The 21538-nt window shown below is 38.4% G+C and overlaps 2 protein-coding genes across 7 annotated transcripts in view; both read right to left on the bottom strand.

The window, feature by feature from the left end:
* Positions 1-234: 234 nt before the first annotated feature.
* On the bottom strand, positions 235-17957 carry rpia (ribose 5-phosphate isomerase A (ribose 5-phosphate epimerase)). The gene is made up of 9 exons (XM_057860408.1): positions 17731-17957; positions 7072-7132; positions 6937-6992; positions 6051-6110; positions 5238-5302; positions 5095-5163; positions 4890-5031; positions 1210-1309; positions 235-1135 (listed from the first exon to the last, which is right to left on the bottom strand). The coding sequence occupies exons 1-9, from the start codon at positions 17914-17916 to the stop codon at positions 1038-1040; spliced, it is 837 nt and encodes a 278-aa protein (XP_057716391.1). The 5' UTR covers positions 17917-17957; the 3' UTR covers positions 235-1037.
* A 346-nt stretch (positions 17958-18303) lies between these two features.
* Positions 18304-21538, bottom strand: part of slc4a11 (solute carrier family 4 member 11) — a 150832-nt gene continuing 147597 nt past the window's right edge. For all 6 annotated transcript variants that reach the window (XM_057860404.1, XM_057860407.1, XM_057860406.1 and 3 more), the window contains one exon: positions 18304-20482. In XM_057860404.1, the coding sequence (XP_057716387.1) occupies positions 20416-20482 (67 nt within the window). In that variant the 3' untranslated portion in view covers positions 18304-20415. The remainder of the gene's footprint in view (positions 20483-21538) is intronic.

Below are 21538 nucleotides of genomic sequence, written 5' to 3'. Positions count from 1 at the left end.
TACCTCGCAATCCATTTTTGTCGGGAGGGGCTGGAAGCGATCAAACGACTGGTTCCAGCCTCTCCCACTTAAAATGGATTGGACGCCTATTGGTGTCAATGGCAGTTAAACTATGCGCTGTCATCACCGATTTATTAAAAACCAAAAACATTTCATTCCCAAAGCTAAATATATCTAGGCCACACTTATTTAATTTTTCAATTTCTGACAATTAAAAAAATATATATATATTGTTAAAACATGTTTAGAATTTATTGGTTTTTAATATTTGTGTTACTAAAATTGTTTTTAATTGCAATTCAAACGACCCCCCCCAAAAATTCTTTGTTGCAGATCGCAAAAATACTGTCACACAGCCTGCAAGTATGAGATCACAGTTCTATATGAATAATTATGAAAAAATAATTGTCTTATCATGATTGAGTTTATTTGAATTATGAGAAGCAGGCACGAGCATGAGTTTGGTTGTGTAAACTACAGTATACGTTATGTCCCGTATTTTTCGGACTATAAGTCGCTCCTGAGTATAAGTCGCAGCAGCCAAAGAATGCACAATGAAAGGTATAACCCCACAAGTATCACTGGAGTATAATTCACATTTTTGAAGGTCAATTTTTCCAATTGATCAGAATAAAAAATTATACATGTAAGCAATAATGGTAAAATGGTGAACAACTGATAACTACAGACTAAACCCACACTAATCTCACGGCTGTGAAAAGAGTGGGGGGAAAACATGTTGCACCTGAGTATAAGCCACAGACACAGCCAAATAATGGAAAAAAGTATGACTAATACTCCAGAAAATACGGTTTGTGTGTGTACTCCCCCCCCCCCCACACACACACACACATCCTCACATATGAAAAGCACATCGAGTGTTCTGTATTTTTTTTTTCGGGTGGTGACACAGGAAGCATTGCGTTTGACATTCCGACATCAGAGTGTCTTAATTGGACATGATGAAATAGGCACACCGTCTGAGTTGGATCCATTGGATTCAGATACAATTGGGTTCCAGAAGGAAGCGGGTGTCCTCAGCGGACAGGTGCATCTCGTATCTGGACGCTGCCGTCCTCCATGCCCAAGTAGGCGCGCTCCGCCATGTTTACGAAAAGTCCCGTCTCCACCACGCCTAAAAAGGACATGTGAAGTTGCAAAGCTTAACCCTAAACCTGCATGAACGAGATGTCGCTGTGGGCTTTTCACCTGGAATCATCTTGATAGCGCTGTTGACGTCCTTCCAGCAGTGAGTACGCTCAAACTTCCAGTCCAGGATGAAGTTGCCGTTGTCTGTCACCACGGGACCCTTATACAGAATAAAATACCATCAAATACCTGTGCACGAGGTTTTTTTTTTTTTTTTTTTTTTTTTTTTTTAAAATACGAGAAATGTAATTAAGTAAAAATATATATATTTTAGGGCTGCAGCTATCGAATATTTTAGTAATCGAGTAATCGACTGAAAATTCTATCAATTTTAGGTAAAGAGCAATTATAAATATACATGAGAAAAAAAGACATTTAATCCAATATTGAACCATTTTCAGTCAATGTCTTTATTTTCGATGTACTTTGTTGAAAACAGCCAACAATTGCATCTCAGATGTGACTAGAAAAAAAAATTCACTGCTTTCACTCCAAAAACTTCTAGACCTAATAAAAACAAAATATTTCTTACCTAAAAATGTAATTACGCTTGATAACACACATCACTTGAAAGCTACGTTTTTCCCACGTGTTTCAGTTTTATTTCCATTTGTGTCAAGCTATTTTTAAGTTCTAGTTAAGTTTTAAGTTAGTCTAAACTGTAAGTACTGATAGGATTTTGAGTTTTTGCAGTGTTCAAAATAAAATGTATGATACCTGCTGTATTGGAGCACATTAGGGACAAGTGCTACTTGGTGTTTTATTCAGCAATGACTACTGAGCTAAAACTGACAGTTAGCTTTATTATGTTTTAATTTTACACACTCATCACTCTACAGCGCTGTGTTTTTACAGATTAAATAAGCCTGTATGTAAGTCACGTTAGCCACGCATCGACAGTGGTCATAATCAATAGAAACCTAGCCCACCGAAGGGCTAACGTTATGTGAGCGAGTGACAGTAACGTTGTATTTATTGGCGATGAGAAGTCTACTGCTTAAAGATAGCGGCTGTTTACTAACGCTGCACAGACGCGGCCGAGTCTGTCATTTCGCATCTAGTTCTAAATGCATGCGATATCTATGAGACGCATCGGACACTACCTGCTACCACACTAGCATCATGCGGGCGTAGTTTTTAGCGACGTCGGCGTATTTTGAAGCGGCTGTCGGCTGCAGTAAGGTTTTTGTCCCGCATTAAAAGTAGTCCGGGCAAAACGTGATACTTAGAGCTGGCAAAATTAAACGATTCCTCGAGGTGAATAAAATTACTCGGATCAGTTTTTAAACTCGAGTTGCTCGAGTATTCGTTTCAGCTCGAATATATTTGCAGCCCTCAATGCAAACTTGAAGACTATGGAATTTATACTTTTCATCAATAGATCAATAGTATTTCCCCAGACTTCCACACAGTAAGTTAAATAAGGAAGAACTAAAGAACAGTACAAAATATAGAGAGAATCAAAATCTAAAAACAATTTTGTTTTATTTATTACTGAAATACTCCTTGATATTTTATTTTGCAAATATTTAATATTATTCATACATTATTTGATGTACTGTATGTTATTGATTTTATTAACACTTTACATGTTTCAAACTATTCTTCAATGCTCTAATGATAGCATGCATTTATAGGGTTTTATATAAACTTATGGATATGTTAAAAATGGGAGGGGCGGATGACACTACTTCACAGTTTTTCACTTTATGCGGTCTGTTCTGGTCATCATTAACAGCAATAATTGAGGGATCACCATTTCCTTTTTATGATAAAAATATACATACAGTACATTTAAAAAACAGAACAGTTCTGTTATAAGAGCAAGTTTTTTTCCCAGCTCCTGGCCAAAGTGAAGCATTTTCGTAGGCTAGGTTAATACTACAGGTCTTAATCCAAAAATCTGATTTTTTTGCCATATGTGTTTTTTTTGGCGTGCCCGTTCAGACTGCCTTTGTCCATTGAGACCGTTCAAGTATCACGCATGCGCACTAATTCGCAGTCCGAGATGCGCTCAGGAAAGAGACCCGCATGCACAGAAGCATCAAAACAAATTACATATGCTAGCTTTATGTCATTCCACAGTGATCATATTTTGATTTCCAAAAAGAGGACATAGATAACAGACATTAATAATCCCCGTTTATCCTTATATTCAAAGTTTATATGGATTGATAGAATGCATACACGCACACACATGAGCCTTGACATGTGTGCGTGAAATGACGTGGGTGCGTCACTTTGCCCCGACTCGGCCATGTGTGCAATAATGAAATATTGCTCATTCGGCGCACAGAATGAAAATCGAAAATTGGAAGGCTTATTCTTTTCCTCATTTTATTTTTTTATGACTGTGGTCAAGCCCGCTTCGTGCTTAAAAGCAGAGTTCAAGCTAGGCTAGCTAATGCCTACATGGCTGCCGTCCTCCGTGCCTCTTGCTCTTTGCTCACGTAATTGCTGCGTGAATTCCGATTTGGGACTCTTGACAGTTCAGACCGCCAGTCACGTTCTGTAAAAATGTGGCCCAGATCGGATTTGAACCACATACGAAAGTGACTCAGATCGGATTTGAAATGGTCCACTTCTATGCGACTTGTCCCGTTCAGACCGTCAAGTTAATGCCCGACTCGAGTCGGAAAAACACGAAAAAATCGGATTTGTGAATTAAGACCTGTAGTATGAACCTAGGCTTAGTTGCCAAGACCTTGACAAAGTAATACATGCCTTTGTAAGCTCAAGGCTAGACTACTGCAAAGGACTTTAGGTTGGTTTTCCTAACTCCTCTATTTGGCATGTGCAGCTTGTTCAGAATGATGCTGCTCGATTTTTAACCGGTACATCTGGATGTGAACATATCACCCCCGTGCTATTGTCACTCCAATGGCTTCCAGTTCATTTTAGAATTGATTTGAAACTTTTACCGTTTGTTTTTACTTTGTCTACCGGCCAGGCTCCTTCCTACTTGTCGGAAATTTTAACCTTCCGTAACCCTCGCAGGGATTTTCGTTCGTCCGGTCAGTTTCTCCCACACGTTCCAAGGTCGAGACTTAAACAGTTGCGATTGTGGAATAGCCTGACCCCTAACATCCGCACCATCAATAATCAAGGCCTTTTTAAATCTGGGTTAAAGACCCCATTTTTTAAAACAAGCTTTTTCTCTTGACTAGGAGGGTAGCCAAGTTTTTAGGGTTTTAATGTGTTCGGATGTTTAAAAAAAAAAAAAAAAAAAAAAAAAAAAAAAAAGTTTTATTTGTTGTAATGACTTTTAGAGCGATACATTTTCTCACCTCAGTTTTATTGTACAATTATAGTACTTTCCTGCCATTTATTATCATGTACTATATTTTTCTTTCTTGTAAAGCACTTTGAGGACCTCTCAGGTTTTTGTGAAGTGAGATTTGATTTGAAAAATAAAAACATTTTCTCAACTAAATTTTTTTTTTTAATTAAAAACCTACATCTTTACGTCATATTTTAGTAAAACAATACAATTTTTAAAAAATTAAGAGAATATTTTCTATTAACTCATTGGCTGTCATTGACAGTGCTAGATGTCAGATTTGTGGGAGTCCAAACGGATTGGAAGTCTAGCAGCATCAATGACAGCCAATGGTAATTTATGAAATAACATGGAGATGTAACTGTGGTTCCTCCATCACAACTAAGACGAAAAAAAAATGAGGATTTTGAGGTCCAAAATGTCTAATTCTAATCTGCTGATTTGCAAATGGACGACTTACAGCTTTATTGACTGCCATTCGCAAGTTGGCCTGCCCCCCAAAAAGTTGCACGATCTTCCTGGAGACGGGAACGTAAGCCATGGGGACCACCTCCAAGGGAAGCCCCTTTTTCCATTGCTGGCCCAGCGCTTCAGACGCCTTCCTGAGAGAAAGAAAGAGGGATCAATTGCCGCCCGTTTCCGACAGCGACGTCTTTCATCCAGACCTGTAATCGGCGACGACGACGAAATGTCGGGCACAACCGGCGACGATCTTCTCCTGGGTCAAACAGCCCCTGATGAAGCAAACGAGGGCAGGCGGTGAAAAAAAAAGGTGGCGTGGTAAGCTGCCTTTCTGCACGGGACTTACCCTCCGCCTTTGATCAGAGTCAAAGCTGCGTCCACCTCGTCCGCGCCATCGATGGCGACGTCCAGCTGAGCAAAACCATGCCAAAATCAGATTGGACATCAGTCACAGTTATTGGTAGCCAATGGGTTAGAGTAAGACATTTTATTGAAGAGGCACTCCATTCAGTTTTCAATATTTTGAAGTGTTACATGCGTAAGATAGGTCAAAATGGTAGTGTGCCCTTGGTTGAAGTGTTTATTCGATTCCAATCGCATTTGAAAGTTAAATCCTCCTGCAGATGCTATGATTTGGAATTGTTTAAAGTCCTATACCACATTTCAGACTTTTATGCAAGTGAGCACTGAGCCGTCTGGAGGTTACCATTTTCTGCATACAGTATATAAATACTACATTATTTAAATCTATACACACGTCTTTTAGTGCGATACTTGTGTCGCTCGACCTCAAGCCGCAACGCTCACCGCCATTTACCAGGCTGAGAGGTACCTCTGCCGGCTTGTTTGCCACCAAAAGCCGCCCTCGCCTAACAGTACTTGCTTGACGGTTATTCCTCCGCAATGTCAAGCTGGAATCTGCCGACACTTGCAAAGCAACAATGTATTCCACGCACTTTGTGTTTGACTGTTTGCGTCAAGTGAGTTAATGTTATATTAAAATTAAGGAATTTATAACCAGGAAGTCTTAAAGGAAAGCTTGCACAAAAGGATATTTTTTCACTTTTTAAAGAGTAACAAATACAAATGAATTCAATCTACTTTAATGGAGGATTAGATAAATGATTACAGTCAGCACTGTAATGTACATCAGTCGTACCTCAGGGTGTCTGTCCAGATCAGACAGCATCAGTCCGTGTTGCAGAATCAGCTGACGTGCCTGAAAAGGACAAATGCGGAAACTAAGAGCCATTACCTTAATTTCTTCCATCGCTCATTTCTATGCCAACGATTTGCTACAATATGCCAAATTTTGAATTATTTGGTGGAAAAATGACAAGACAATGATGAGTTTTTCCCCTTTGTTCATTCACCGCCATCCCTCACACTTCAAACCGATTGGACATCTAGTGCCACCAATGGCAGACAATGACTATTTTTATGACATCTTTACCCCAGAAAAACACCGTAATTTTCGGACTATAAAGCATACCGGACTATAAGCTGCCACCCACCAAATTTGATACGAAAACAGTATTTGTTCATAGATAAGCCATACCGTACTAAAAGCCGCAGCTGTCCTCATTGTATAATGGGATTTTCACACCAAAAGATATTAACGAGTAACCGTTTGACAGCGGCGCCATAAGACAGTCAGAAAACCGTCACAATTATGACATGTCACTGTTATGAGCATTAATCAATGTTTGTGACATATGCCATTTAGTGTCATCCTGCAAATTATCTCACTTTTCAATGAATGTAAAAGATCCAAACTGGACATTAAGTTAGTGACAACATTTGCCGGCTGACAACTGTCATAAGCATTCATTAATGCCCATGACTGTGTCATGTCATAATTACGACTGTCTTATGACAGTCTTATGACGCTGCCGTCAAATAAAGGGTGACCTTTTAACCCAAATAAAATCAACAAATAAGACACACTGGACTATAGACAGCAGGATTCAAAATGAGGGGAAAAAAGTAGCTGCTTATAGTCCGAAAACTACGGTATTATGTGAAGAAATAAAGGCCAAACTAACTTGAAAGGAGGTGGGCACACAGATGATGTTCAGCTTCTCTTGACGAACTCTCTCGGCTAAAACACAACGTTGAAATACGGCCATTTTGAGTAAAATCTACTCATAATTTAAATACTTCTGCTAATTCAGACTCACCTAATCTGTCCACTGCATAGACGATCGTTGAACCGCTGCCGACTCCAACCACCTGATTGCTCTGTTGGAAACCCCAAAAAAGTGAATCATTGAAGTAGGGATGTAACGAAAGCAAAATTCATGGCCAAAACCGAATATTTGAAAGCTGAAAACTGAAAGGCTGAATAATACATGTATTTATTTTTTATTTATGTATCATTTTTTAAAAATTATTTTATTTAATAATTTTCCCATGAATGCACTATGCCTTTTTTTGGTAAATTTTATTTATTTTTAAATTATCCGGCGAAAATAAAAATAAAATGTGATCTCTTGTCATAAGTACGCAATCATCTTCCAAAATGTTCTACGACACTGAGGCTTGAGAAATTTTGTTTGAAAGGTGCAAATTCTGAAACCCCTTGGTAGGGTGCATTCGAGAGGTGTGCGAAATTTCCGTTTCTTAGATCAGTGTTTTTCAACCTTTTTTGACTCACGTTTTTACAGTGGAAAAAAAATCTCGCGGCACACCACAAACCAAAATGGTTCCAAAATTATTTTCTGTACAGTATATTCAATTATAAAATAATTTCTCAGTATGTATACTTCCTCAGTGTGAAACTTGAGCTTGTTTAGATGAACACAAAGTCGATATCCTTATTCTTCAGCAGCTCTCAGTCTTTGTTTTTATTTATTTTTTTAATAGCAGTTAGGCTTGAAAAAGCTCAGAATTATCAGACAAGGGGACTTGAGCATTGTCTTTAACCACATCAGGGCCGAGCATCTCGCAGACAATGGCTTTGTAGGCAGGTAGTATTAATATCTCTGTCACGGTGTCGGACTTTTTGGATTTAGCAACAAGGTAACTGGCTTTGAGGGCTTTCTCATTTTCCTTCGTAGTTTTTATTTATAATTACAAAAAAAAAAAAAAAGTTGCCTGTTTCTCTGAGTTTTCACGAAGGTGAACAAAATAGTCCATCGACTTGTTTTGAAGCGACGGGTGTTTCGTTCGGAGATGACGTTTAAACTTGCTTGGCACCATAGCGCTGTGCTGCTCGTGTCGCGTTCAAGAACTGCTCGGATTTTTAGCCATTAGCCACCTTGCTGTTCTCAACAATGTGTTGTAATATAACACAGGGGGAGGATTGACGGCCGTCGCATATGGATAAAATAGAAAGTTAACTTTCGAGTATATTGACACTTGACGAGTCTAACCAAATAATGTACAGTAGACGTGTTGGGATCCACATTGTCGCGGACAGCAAGGTCGTTGATGGCTAGAAATCTGAGCACTTTTTGAACGCGACACAAGCAAACTTCTAACTTGTTTACATCTTGTCGTGACGTCCTGGTGGATTTAATTATTTGAAAATAACGTACCGTCTTGCTGAGTGTGTATAATCACAAAAAGAAGTCCTGCGTTCGTTGGTTTGGTAGCACAAGACCGAATTAATCATATAAGTCTCAGGTCATCATTGTACATTTGAAGTTGTTGAAGCAATTTTTTAAAAAATTGTCTTTCATAAACTATGTGCTTTAAAAAAAGTATCTGATTACAAAATCAGCTTCGGATATCGGCAATCAGCTGGAAATTTTGTTAGATATCAATATCGGCATTTGAAAATCTATCGGAAAGTGGGAAAAAATATGGCAACTTTGTCTTTGCCTTTTCCATTATAGTACACTTCTCATTGTCTGCTTAGAGAATCAGCTGACTGGCTGGATGGGTAGCCACAGCCAACTACCCAGTCACCAAGACAATCAAATTTAATGCCATCGATAACTAACCCTTTCCTGTTTGGAAAGCCCCTCCCAACGCCATTGGATTGACAGACCATCCCTTTCGGTAAAAGGCAATTGCGAAAGAGAAAGGCAAAGACAATGAAAAGCGATACAGAAAGGGCAAAAAAAAAAATTCCCATTGTTTTTTCCGTTTTTCAATGACAACTGGTATTGATTTTTTTCGTTTGTCTTTTTCAATGAGGGAAAAAAAAAAGTCAATGACAAAAATTGTCACTTTTTTCGTTTCCTGATTTTTCAATGACAAAATACTTTATTTACATTTATTCATTTTTTCTCTCCTCATATTTATCAATTTTGGCACTACTGGGATTCCATAACCAGCTACCTGCACCGCCATAAAAGAAGCACTTGACTCCTTTCCCAAGATGACGACCAATTGTGTGGCGTCCACGTTACAGAAGAAAATTTTGTTCCTGGCATGTAATCATTTTATTTGTGTTGCTTGGGTCCAAGCAACAAAGACAAACTTCATACTATATGCAGTCAGCCGTTGCTCTCTGTGGGGTGTAAACACACCTGGTTCGCTCGCTCGCTCCCGAGTGAGCGCGCTCAAACTCATTACTGCTGCCGATGATTGTCAATATCTCAGTACCCACCTAATGTTATACGATCCGACGACAAGTTTCTGAAACCCCTAGCACAAGGCCAAGCACCGGGATGCTGGGGGGTGGGAAGACTGCTCAAGAAAGAGAAAGTCACAGAAGGAGCTGAGGGCAAGCAAAATCCAATGTAAAATGAAAAGGGAGAGAAATTTTCTGCCCCAGTGACAAAACCGCTGGAATTGGCTCAGCTACGATGAGACAAAAAAGGTTTACAGTGAGGTGTGCAGATCAACGCCCACATATGCAGACAAGTAAGCTACTGAAAAGTAGAGGTGGGAATCTTTGGGCACCTAACGATTCGATTACGATTCATAGGCTCCGATTCAATTATCAATTATTGATGCACCACACCCCCCTCCTCCCGCTTTTAATTTTTTTTGTTGTACACTAAAATGTACAAATGGTTCAAAAATCCTCTCAGGATAAACAAACTACTATTTTAGTATCAAGTTAACCGTTAAAAACAGTTAATAAAATACTCAAGTCCCCGTTCCGTATCGGCAACTTTAAACTACATTCAATTAATTTAATGTTGTGAATCAACAGTTAAAGTCGTTAAAATTGCTCCCGTTATTCCATAATTTCCCTTCTACTTTCGAAGTGAAAGTTTTAAAACTGTTTCATCATTTAAAGATAGATTCAAGTCAAGATTTTGCCCTTTTTTTTTTTTTTTAGATAAAAAGTAATTAAGTTCGCTACAACAGAGCGTTTTAGAGGTATCTACTGCTTTAAGATGGCGCCTGTTTACTAGCGCGGGAAAGTGTCATTTCGCATCTAGTTCTTGGTATATGATCTAACACAGCCGTCGTCTGTCATTTAACATCTAGTTCTAGATGTGATATCTACCATAGCCGTATGTTGACGTATGTTTGTAGCAACTAGCAACTGGGCGCTGTTTGTAGCGGCTGACGGCCGCAATCAGGTGTTTTTTTTGTTTTGTTTTTATCTAGCGGCATGAGTTGAACATGATATTTACTCTCCATCCAAGACAGGCAAGTGTCACCCAGGCATGGGGCTCTCCCACAGAGCTCCCAAGAAAAATTGTTGTTGTGTGTGTATGTTTATTTCTCGAAAACATTAAAATGTGTGTAAGTGGAGGTCAGTGGAGTCGATTTGGGTTCATTCATGTGTCTGGTTGGGCTATTCGTGCTCCGGGTTGGTACACCCCGTAAAGTTGAAAACGGCTGACCCCACAGGCAAGTTAAGTTACACACTTACGTTACACAAAAATAATGATAATTATAAACATTTTAGCGCAAAAACTCTCGCACAAGATTCATGTTTTTGCACCGTTTTGCTGCACTTGTCAATAAAATCAACCTTTAAAAAAAAAAAGTGTTATTCATATTATCAGAGCAAAATGTTCGTATTTCGCATTATTGGGATCAATAACTGATGCGTTGACCTGGGTCGGTGGTTTTGATAGTGGAGCCAGGTAACTTCAAAAGCTCTGATTGTATGTATGCACCCTGGTGTATCCTTCTGTTGTGAATTTCAATGAGTTTATCACTCGTCGATGTCCAACCCATTTGAAACTGGACGCTGGCAGCGAATGAACGCTCGTTCTTTCACTGCCAACCCTCCTACTTCAAATGGACTGTATGTCCAGCACCGTCATCGGCAGATAATGAGTTAAGCATTGTCTGACCAATCCATGACAGTAGACAGCAGCATGTAGTAATTTAGTATTAAAAATATATTTTTAAACTGTTCCGGTACAGTATCTGCAGATACATTATGAAAAAATACAAATTGGTGCATCACTCATCAAAGGGTAATGTAAAATTCATTGAACGGCCACGATGACAGATCGCCAACAAGTGACGATGTTAGTCCCCATGAGCTCATAGCGCGCATCCAACTCACATACCTGTCAAGTTGTACGGTTTCGGCGTAATTTGTACAAGTGAGCACTGATTTTTAAATGTGTACACCGTACGTTCAAAATCTGTACGTTTTTCGTGCATTACGTGTTTTCCCCCCCCTCCGTTCAGATTTTGCCACCGTTTCGGCAACGAGACAATGTGCGTTACTACGTTGGTTGAATGATGCGATATAAGTCAGACACACTGAGAGAGAAGAGTATTGTGACGCTGTACCAAACGCGATGCTAGGCTAGGGGGCTCCAATATTTCCAGACTGTAGCAGACAGCCAACAATGTATGCCTAGATATCTAATGCTTACAGAACTACATGCGAAATGTCAGACGGCGGCGTTAATAAACAGCTGCCATTTTGAAGCAGTAGACTTCTCTGAAAGGCTCTGTTGTAGTGAACCTTCCTAGCGAACCTAAGTAACTTTTTATCTTAAATACTCCTAAATCGGCAAAATCTTGACTTGAATCTATCTTTAAATGATGAAAGTTTTAAAACTTTCACGTCGAAAGTAGACAGAAGGGAACTAATGCAAAAACGGTAGCAATTTTAACAACTTTAACAGTTGATTCACAACAATAAACAATTTACAATCATAGCAAAGGTTATTTATTTATTTTTTAATGGGAAAAAAAAACATGAAAGGTAACACCAGTTACTTTGCCAAGTAACTAATTACTCTTTCCTTCAGGTAACCGAGTTACTAACTCAATTACTTTTTGGGAGAAGTAATTTAACTAATTAATTACTTTTTAAAAGTAAGATTAACAACACTGGTCATAAATATGAAGTCTGCAGAATGAAAAGTGAAGAAAGCGGAAATTTCATTCTGCCAATTTGTAGCCGAACACAATTTGTCCGCAACTGTTGCTGATCACTTCTCAGAATTAGCAAATGTTCCCCGATTCAAAGATTGCATCGGTAAGCTCATTTTATCATTTGACCATTTTAATGTATAATTGGACACACTGACGAACTACCTTCAAGTCAAACTGAGTTGCGAGCTGAAGTGCCATGAAGTGCAGCCATCAAGACATAATTACACTCGCGAGGTTTCCGCCGCTATCACCATTTTGGAAGCGGGAAGTTCGGTGTCAGAACCCCGGGAAACATAAACAGTGAGGCGTTTCAACACAGGTCGCTCTTTAAAAATGATTGGAAATTATTGTGCGGTAAAGAATTGCAACAACCAATCAAATAGAAAGGAGAATGTACAGCTCGACGGAACACCATTGAGTTTCTTCCGGATCCCTACATGGAGAAAAGGCAGGGGAAAGGTCAGATCTGAACTTACCAAATGTTGAAGAATGGCATGGGTGGCCTCGATCAGAAGGAAGGGCATAACGTTTGATTCTCCAGTTACACACAGAGTTTGCTCTATGCACTTCCACTCCGGTAAGTTAATTTCGTTTGTTTACGCAAATTTCGGTAACTTTATGCCCTAAGTTGGCCTGTTGTTAGCTATAGCTACAGCTAAACAACTAGCATGCATACATGTGCATTGTCTTCATAAACCATAATTCCTGTCGTTGCTAAATGAAAAAGCTGTAATATGTTGACGTGACAGAGTGGCAGAGAATTTGTACACAGGCTACATTTTCTGCAACAAAAAATTTGTACATCCGTGGTCACAGACTAATGTAAACACACATTGCCTACCTCTGCTAGAAAGATGGTGTTGCCGTTTGCTATGGTCATAATGTGCAGGTCCTGCACCCATCCACAGTAAAACTGTTCGTAGCTTTGTAGCGATTTGTAGTTTCGGAGTTGCTGATGAGTGTAGTAACTTACACCAAACACTAAATACAGCATGATGTCCATTTCCCGTAGTGGTGGAAGCTTGTCGACATATTTATTCCATTTGTGTTCGGCTTGCTCGTAAGGGTCAACATTGTTCACATCCTTAAAATTGCTCACATATCTGTCCTTCGCCGTGGTAACAAGTTTGTCTCTGTATCGAACTGGCAAGTTTTCCTTACTTTTTTCCATCTTTCGCACTCGTCGTTGAATTGTATTTGCCGTTAAGTTTAAATCTCTCGTGATGCAGACGTGCTTCCAAAATGGCTGCGTTGTCGCAAATCTCGCATGATCCCGTGCTGCTGTGACGTAAACGCTACAGCCTAATAGAAATAGGGAATGGGACGTACTACGTCACTGTTTGGCTAGGCCGCCATGCAGGTAATATCCTTACTTCCGGTCCGGCAGACTCAACGGGGATTGTAACGTGTGGTAGTGCTAAGCTAATTCCTTCGGTGTATTAGAAAGAAAATATGGGTGTGTATTAGGAGTGGGAACCTCAGGGGACCTCACGATACGATACGATTCGCGATACAAGGCTCACGATAACGGTTATATCACGATACAGCGATTATCGATATTTTGGTCAGAAATTGGATACATGACATTCTACGATACAACTGTTGAAACGATTAAAAAAAAAAAAAAAAAATTAGAAAAAATACTGTTTAAGTCATTTATTAAACAGTGACACCTTTTCTGTGTAACATTGCTGTAAAATATAAATCTACTGCAAATTGTGCCCCTGCACATATAGAGGAAACAAACCACGACCACAGATATCACTTTGAGAGATCATGATGAAGGGCACCCTTAATTTCTTTAAAGTTTTAAATCTTTAAAAAATAAATACATAAATAAAAAGTGCCGTAGGTGTCAGCAGTTGAGCTTGGAGTGGGGCAATGATAAAATTGGTGGGTCTTTTCTTTGTATATGACCTTTGTTGCTTGGTTTGAGCACTTCCGCCATCTGCTTCAGCATTTAAGATGTCAGACTTGCTCAGTCACGGTCTTCCTCAATTTAAAAACAACAAAATAAAATAAAAAATATTAGCTACTTCATAGTGTTTGAGTTGAAATCGTGATTTTTTTTGTGTTGGAAGTATTGAATTAAAAAAATATATGAATTGAATGTATAGAAATAAAAAATTCAATAAATACCTATTTTTAATATGTAGGCTACATTAATTATCATGCACATCACTTTATATATCTTGGAACCTATTCAAACCATTTTTATAGCTTATTGTATCAAAATGACAGTAATAACAGTTTGTGTAGTAAACTAGATGGAAAGTGGTTCTGAAATAATATCAAATAAATCGGTAAATTCATGTGGGCTTGTTCGATATTCATTTTCATCCAGTTTAGGGTCCTGGTTTATTTTATATCATTCAACATCAAATGTCATCAAAATAATACATGTAAATTAAAAAGTCAATTACATTGCAAAACTTTACCTCAAGTGATGAAAGCGAAGCTCACAAACTCCGGTGTCCACTACGTCACCAGCTCCCAGTGAAACTCATTTTTCTTAGACAATTCTTGCATACAGCAAAGTCTTTGTTCACCTTACTTCCTTTCTTGTTGGTGTAAAATCTAAAACGTGTCCCCATGTGTGATTTGTAGCAATATTTTTCTCATTTTTTCCTCCACCGTTCTCACGGATCTTTTTAATTTTTTCAACCCACTTCTCTAGACAAATTGTGCGCACTTTACCCTCACCGCCACTTCTGAGCGCCCCTAGTGGACCGCCAAGGAATTGCTCAACAAACATTGAGCAGTTCACAGCATCCATACTCCATTGTATGGCCAATATGTTAAATAAAAGTATCGATACTTGGCGGGAGCATATGGATAACCCATCGGGTTGCAAAATATCGCGATATATCGCTGTATCGAGATATTGTCACACTCTTAGTGTGTATTGTTGTGTTACCGGGTGCAACAGCGTCTCCCACCCACGACAAAAAAGGGCAAGGAAAACTGGACTCACCTTTCACCGTTTTCCTGCATGGTGGACCAAATATCAGATCACGAAGGCACGACGGATGGCTTGGGTCGCAGCGGTTCGTCGGAAAAACATTTCCTTTTATTATTATTTCTGCTGGAATGAGCGCGTGTTCCCGTCATCTCTGCTCTTGTAAGTTGAACGATTTATCCATTTTGGTTTCAATACGTTTTCAAATTTTTTTTTTACCATTGTGTAAATCTGCCTCGGTAGCAATGCTAACCTACTACTACTACTACTACTACTCCTCCTCACCTACCTGTTGTGTTCCTAGGAAAACCTGCATATGAAATGCTGACAACACATCCTGATCGGTCACCATATCTCTTCTTGGGTTATTCTGAGGTCAAGCGCACCAAATCGGAGCGTGATAAGAGGTTGGAAAGGCGAAGAGTGCACTCTGAAACTTCTATTTGCTGTGCTCTTACAAACATGAGCCCAAGTGTTGTTGTGAAAAGTCAATAAAATATGAATACCAAAACATGACTTGAACAACTTCTTGACAAACTAACTGCTTGTTGTTTACTTCAGGTCTTCATAATAAACAGGTGTAATAATTACAAAGTCAGGTGACTTAATTTTGTTATTCTATTTGGAATATGCATTGACAATGTGTGGACAGTGTTGTAGACAAGAACTGGGACTGATAAGTTGCAATAGATTTATTTCAAGTAATGCAACTTCACTACAATATTTGAGCTGACAGTTTAAAATCTTTAAATTAGTGCAAACAAGGCCCACCCTCTGACGGGGTCAGCAAATATTATATAATTATAAGTAATATATACAAGTTTAACATAAGCGTGTCTTGGTCAAAGCAGTTTAAAAACTATTTACTGGCCTTGGGTAAATTGCCAGACAGAATAAATATGTGGTTTAAAGTTGTTGCATTTCCATTTTAAGTATTGCAAGTTCTCCAACACAATATTTGAACTGACAGTTTAAAATCCTTTGGTGCAAAATGGCCCACACTCTGACAGGGGGTAGCAAATATAATACATAATATAATACATTATAAAAAGCTATATACTATATAAATACAAGATCACAACAAAACCTGTATTTTTCAAAGCAGTTAAAAAAACATTCAGTGGCCTTAGGTAGATAAAGGTGTATAAATATGTACATTACAGTTCTTGCATTTCTATTTTAGGTATTGCAACTTTTCCAACACTATTTGAATTGACAGTCTAAAGTCTACATTAGTGCAAACAAGAATAATTATAAATAATAATAGAATTGATCAATTCAACATTACAATGAAACGTGTCTTTGTCAAAGTGGTTAAAAAAAAAAAAAAAAAAAGGCAACACTTCACTGGCCTTAGTTAAATAGCCAGGCAGAATAAATATGTGCATTTAAGTTCTTGCATTTTCACAAGTTAAAAGCCCGCAGTTTATCAGCAAGAAGGGCAGACCCAGATGGCGTCTGCTGCAGGGGCTTGTTTGATTCCGACACAAGATAAATGGAACCACTCAATTGAACAAATTTTCTTTGTCAAATAATCCAAGAAGGGAGATGGTGACCAATCGGGAGGTCTTGTCAGCAGGTTTACCTAGGAACACAACAGGTAGGTGAGTCGTAGTAGGTGAGCATTGCTACAGAGGCAGACTTACACAACGGTAAAAAAAAAAAAAAAAAACGTATTGAAACCAAAACAGTGGATAAATCGTTCAACTTACAAGAGTAGAGATGACGGGAACACACTCTCATTCCAGCAGAAATATAATCAAAAGAAATGCTTTTCCGACGAACCGCTGCAACCCAGCCATCCGTCGTGCCTTCGTGATCTGATATTTGGTCCTCCATGCAGGAAAACGGTGAAAAGTGAGTCCAGTTTTCCTCGCCCTTTTTTTTGTCGCAGGAGACACTGTTGCACCCGGTAACACAACAATAAACACCCATATTTTCTTTCTAATACACCGACGAAATTAGCTTAGCACTACCACACGTTACAATCCCCGTTGAGTCTGCCGAACCGGAAGTAAGGATATTACCAGCATGGCGGCCTAGCCAAACAGTGACGTAGTACGTCCCATTCCCTAATGCCAAAAGTGCTACATACAAATACAACCAAAGTCACTGTTAAATTTTAGTAATCATGATGTAGCTTAAGATATTCTTTGATTGCACCAGGTTATATGTTACAATATTACCAATAAATTCATATTATTTTAAAAAATGTTTTATTGTTTCATATTGCACGCTATATAGAAAGTTGTAAGATTAGTCACCAATTTGTAAGGGCATACGTCACTATTTGCAAGTTTGCCAACGGCCTCGGGTTGACAGGTATGCACTCACACCCATGATTATATATAAAAATCCATGGCTTCCACGTTTCAATGTGATCAAGTCGTCACATTTTGACATGGCAACAAGTTCAGACTGCGATTGGACGAAACAATCCCATTCTAGCATCCGCATACAGAGAGTGCGCAGCCATAGAATTATTACGAAATGATTTTGGGGGGGAAACTAATGGCTTACATGTAACATTAAAAGTTAAAAAATGTCAACCAGCTGAATCCTGTCTGGCTAATTAGCTAGCACAGTCCGCACGTGTAGCTAGTTGGGAGACTCATTGACCTACCTGTACGTGGTTGTCAACCGCGGCGTAGGCGGCTAGTTTCTTCGCCTCTTCAGCCATGTTGACGAAACACGTGCTTGTTTTTAAACTAGTCGTCACGAAAAGCGGACGACAACTGGACGTAGCTGACAACGAGAGGAAGAAGGCGGGTTGGAGTTTCGTAAAAAGTAACGTGCCCCGAAAGCACATGACACGTTCAGCCCCCTCAAATAGAAACGGGCAAAAATCCCGCCCTCGAACAGGAAGTAGAGTCACGTGACAGGCAATTTGACGCATGCGCAGCCGTGCCAAACCGATGGAAAGACCCTCCTTCGATAGTTTTTAAATGATATAGTTTTTCTTTTATAATTCAAAGAACATGTGACTAATTTTTTAATTTTAACATTTTTTACTTTACTCAAATCCAAACGCCTACTCGTTTTGAAGCTTTGACGACGAAGGTAACGGCCTGAAGGTGTCGCAAGAGGCCAGTTTAAAGCATAAAGAGTTGAATGAGTCCCAGCAGGAGACACTATATTACACACACATTACCAGGTTAGCATGACATTATTGTTTGCAAAGAAAAAAAAAACACCATTACTTCTACTTTTTATTTGGCAAACAGCTTCAGATCTTTTCAGTGTACAGTATATATATGTATATATCAATTTATATATTTATGTATTTATATACTATATAAACCAACACATTCTCTTAAGATATTTTTACATCATATTCCAGCTTACAAATATAGCTGATCTTTTTCCACAACATAAAAATGACATCTAAAAGAGTATGTGTGTATAATTAGTGCAGTGCGATATGGGGGTGGGGGGGTCACAATATGGGCCATTTTATGACATATGACAATATTGATATCAGTGCCATTGATGATGTGGCTCTTAAAAGCCAAATCCGAACTTTTCTCAATTTTAATTGCTAGTAGACGTCGAAACCATTTGAAGTGGGAGGGTAGCAGTGAATGAAAGCTGCCTTCCCTCCCACTTCACATGGATTGGACATCTAGCGCTATCAATGGCAGCCAATGTGTTCAATTTTTTCAGGTATAATTTCCACACAAATTTGCAGGAAAATGTTGATTGCACAATAGAAAATTTTGGGGACATTTATCATCATATCGTACAGCACTATTATATACGTATAAAAACAACACATTCATAGTTAGAAATTTAAACAAACTGGGTACGGAAAATTAATACACCCTAAAAAAAAAAAAATTTAAAAAAAAAAAAAAAAAAAAACAACTGCAGGGAAAGTCAAGAAACACTTTTGGGATGATGAAAAGTTTGTACGTAACTCCTCTTTCCTCTCTTTTCCCGTGAGGATCATTCCGAGGATTATGCAAATGTCCGTACGTCGGCTTAGCACTTCCCTCGCGCGGTCCGACGGAACACCAGGGGATGTTTTTTTTTTTTTTTTTTTAAATTCTTGAAAAATACAGCTCGCTGAGCTTTTTTTTTTTTCTTATACACAGTATTGCTGAATGGTCACGCGTTGCATTCCAGGACCCTCCGTGTATTGGTGTGGTGTGGCGGGAAAAAGCAACATGCGTACAAATCCTACTTTTGGCAAACAACGTCGTTAATCCCAACTATTACGAGACGTCACTGTTTTAAAAAATAGCTGCATTTCCACCATTTTTTTGGGGATTCGGGCAATGTTTTCCCACACGTAAACATGTGAAGACAAGATGGCGGACCGACACTCCCGACAATGACAACGATGTGAGTTTCTTGATTAGAAACAACAACAACAAAAAAATGAACAAAGAAACAATTAAAGCTGTTTTTTTCTTTGCTTTTTCTTAAATGCAACAATATATTGAGAATTGCCATAAAATTAAATGTTTTGGTTTATGCTGACGTTCTAAATTACACACATACAGTATAGACTATGTATGCATGTGTTTACGTATATTATAATTTATTGTCTGCCATTGACAGCGATAAACGTCCAATCCGTTAGAAGTCGGAGGGATGACAGTAAATTAACAAACTGAATTTTTGTTCTTCCTCTTGCCAAGATTCACCCTCCAACCAATTTGTTTATTACTAGTAGATGTCCAATCCATTTAAAGCGCAAGTGTTGACAGAGAATGAACATTCGCTTCAAACGGATTGGACGTTTAGCAGCGTCAATGGCAGCCACTGAGTCAATAGCAGATGCTTTGACGTTGATGAAATAATCGGTTGAGAAATGAGCGACTTCATTTGAATGCTAATACATTGACTTTGATGGGAACATTGCCCCTAGAAAGATGGCCACCCTAAGGCCATGTTGGCAGTTGCCACGAAAGCTCTTTTCATGATTCTGCCATCAATTAACTTGAGTTTATGATTTGTGGACGTCTAATCCATTTGAAGTGGGAGGCCATACCTCCCACATGAACCAGATTGGACGTCTATCGCCGTCAATGGCAGCCAATGAGTTAAAGGGAATGTTTTGGAAGAGGGTCGGGTCCATCCACGCTACCTTTGGGAACTAGTTTTTAACTACTGGTCAACATAGCGTAAGAATACATCACGTGGAGCAAAAAACACGGCGCGCTGACCGACACGGCATTAGTGAGTATTTCAAGTACTCAAGTACACACACGAGGAGCAGAGTGTCTGTGAATTCCAGCCACAAACAAAATACGTCTTTTCTTTGCACCCGTTTTTCCATCTGATGCTGGCCGGTCCTCCGCAGCTACATGTGTTGGGCATCCATGATGTCCAAGTATTTGGCCTCAATAATGTGAGGAAGCACCCTGTTCCTGTGTAGACACACCCAAAAGGAAAGTTCACATGACATTTGTAGGAGGAAGCAAAATGTTTGCTAACGCTAATGTTTGTGGAAAGGAAATTTCAAAACCCTTTCACTCCCGACTTAAAAAACATTAGGGCAGTATACCAGTATGTGAAAATAACAATTACAAAATACATGGAATAAAATATAAATTATATTAATTTAATTTGTTAACAAGTTCCTTTTTATCTATTTTAATGTGTTACTTTTATTTTTACTTTTATTTCCTTTTTTTTGTTATAAATCTTATGATGCTTTATTTTAGGATTTAATTTAGGATTTTGTAATTTTTAGTTGTATTTTTCAATTTCATTTTCTGTTGTCCTGTTCTGCCATTAAAATATTTTTTACGTACTTATACAGTGGTACCTCTAGTTACGAAATTAATTTGTTCTGGAAGTTTCGTAAACTGAAATTTGTGTAAGTAGAGACGCGTTTTTCATGTAAATGCCCTAATCCGTTCAAAGACCCCCCAAATTTAGACATAAATCTTTTATAAAGCATAAAAATGAATCAGAACATGTAACAAATAAAGGGCATGGGGGATGGTCTCAACATTGGTAGGGACGATATAACAGCATTACCTGCATGTAAAGTGTATCACAAAAGTGAGTACAACCCTCGTATTTCTGCAGATATTTAAGTATATCTTTTCATGGGACAACACTGACAAAACGACACTTTGACATAATGAAAAGTAGTCTGTGTTCAGCTTATATAAAAGAGTTAATTTATTTTCCCCTCAAAATAAATCAAAATATAGCCATTAGGGCTGTCCCAAACGACTAAATTTCTCCCGATTAATCAGCCGACTATTTTTACGATTAGTCGACTAATCTTATAATTAAAAAAAATATATATTTATTTTTTTAAAACTAATTTATTAATGAATTTTTTTTTACGCTTGTCAATTCACAAAAACATTTTGGAACACTTAAATTCTTGATTAAAGTACAAATAAACAGATAAATAACAATAATAAATCACAAATAAGCAATGAGTTCAAATGCTGATAGAATTAACT

Source organism: Corythoichthys intestinalis, chromosome 15 (genome assembly GCF_030265065.1).
Source record: "Corythoichthys intestinalis isolate RoL2023-P3 chromosome 15, ASM3026506v1, whole genome shotgun sequence".
NCBI classification, from domain to species: Eukaryota; Metazoa; Chordata; class Actinopteri; order Syngnathiformes; family Syngnathidae; genus Corythoichthys; species Corythoichthys intestinalis.
This window is presented reverse-complemented; position numbering and strand designations above follow the sequence as displayed.

Coding starts and splice junctions, on each gene's coding strand:
- rpia (XM_057860408.1), bottom strand. CDS start 17,916: ATGTGCTTTCGGGGCACGTTACTTTTTACGAAACTCCAACCCGCCTTC. Junction 7,133..17,730: donor CGGTTGACAACCACGTACAG/GTAGGTCAATGA, acceptor GGTTTCCAACAG/AGCAATCAGGTGGTTGGAGT. Junction 1,310..4,889: donor GAATGGCAGTCAATAAAGCT/GTAAGTCGTCCA, acceptor ATTCTGTATAAG/GGTCCCGTGGTGACAGACAA.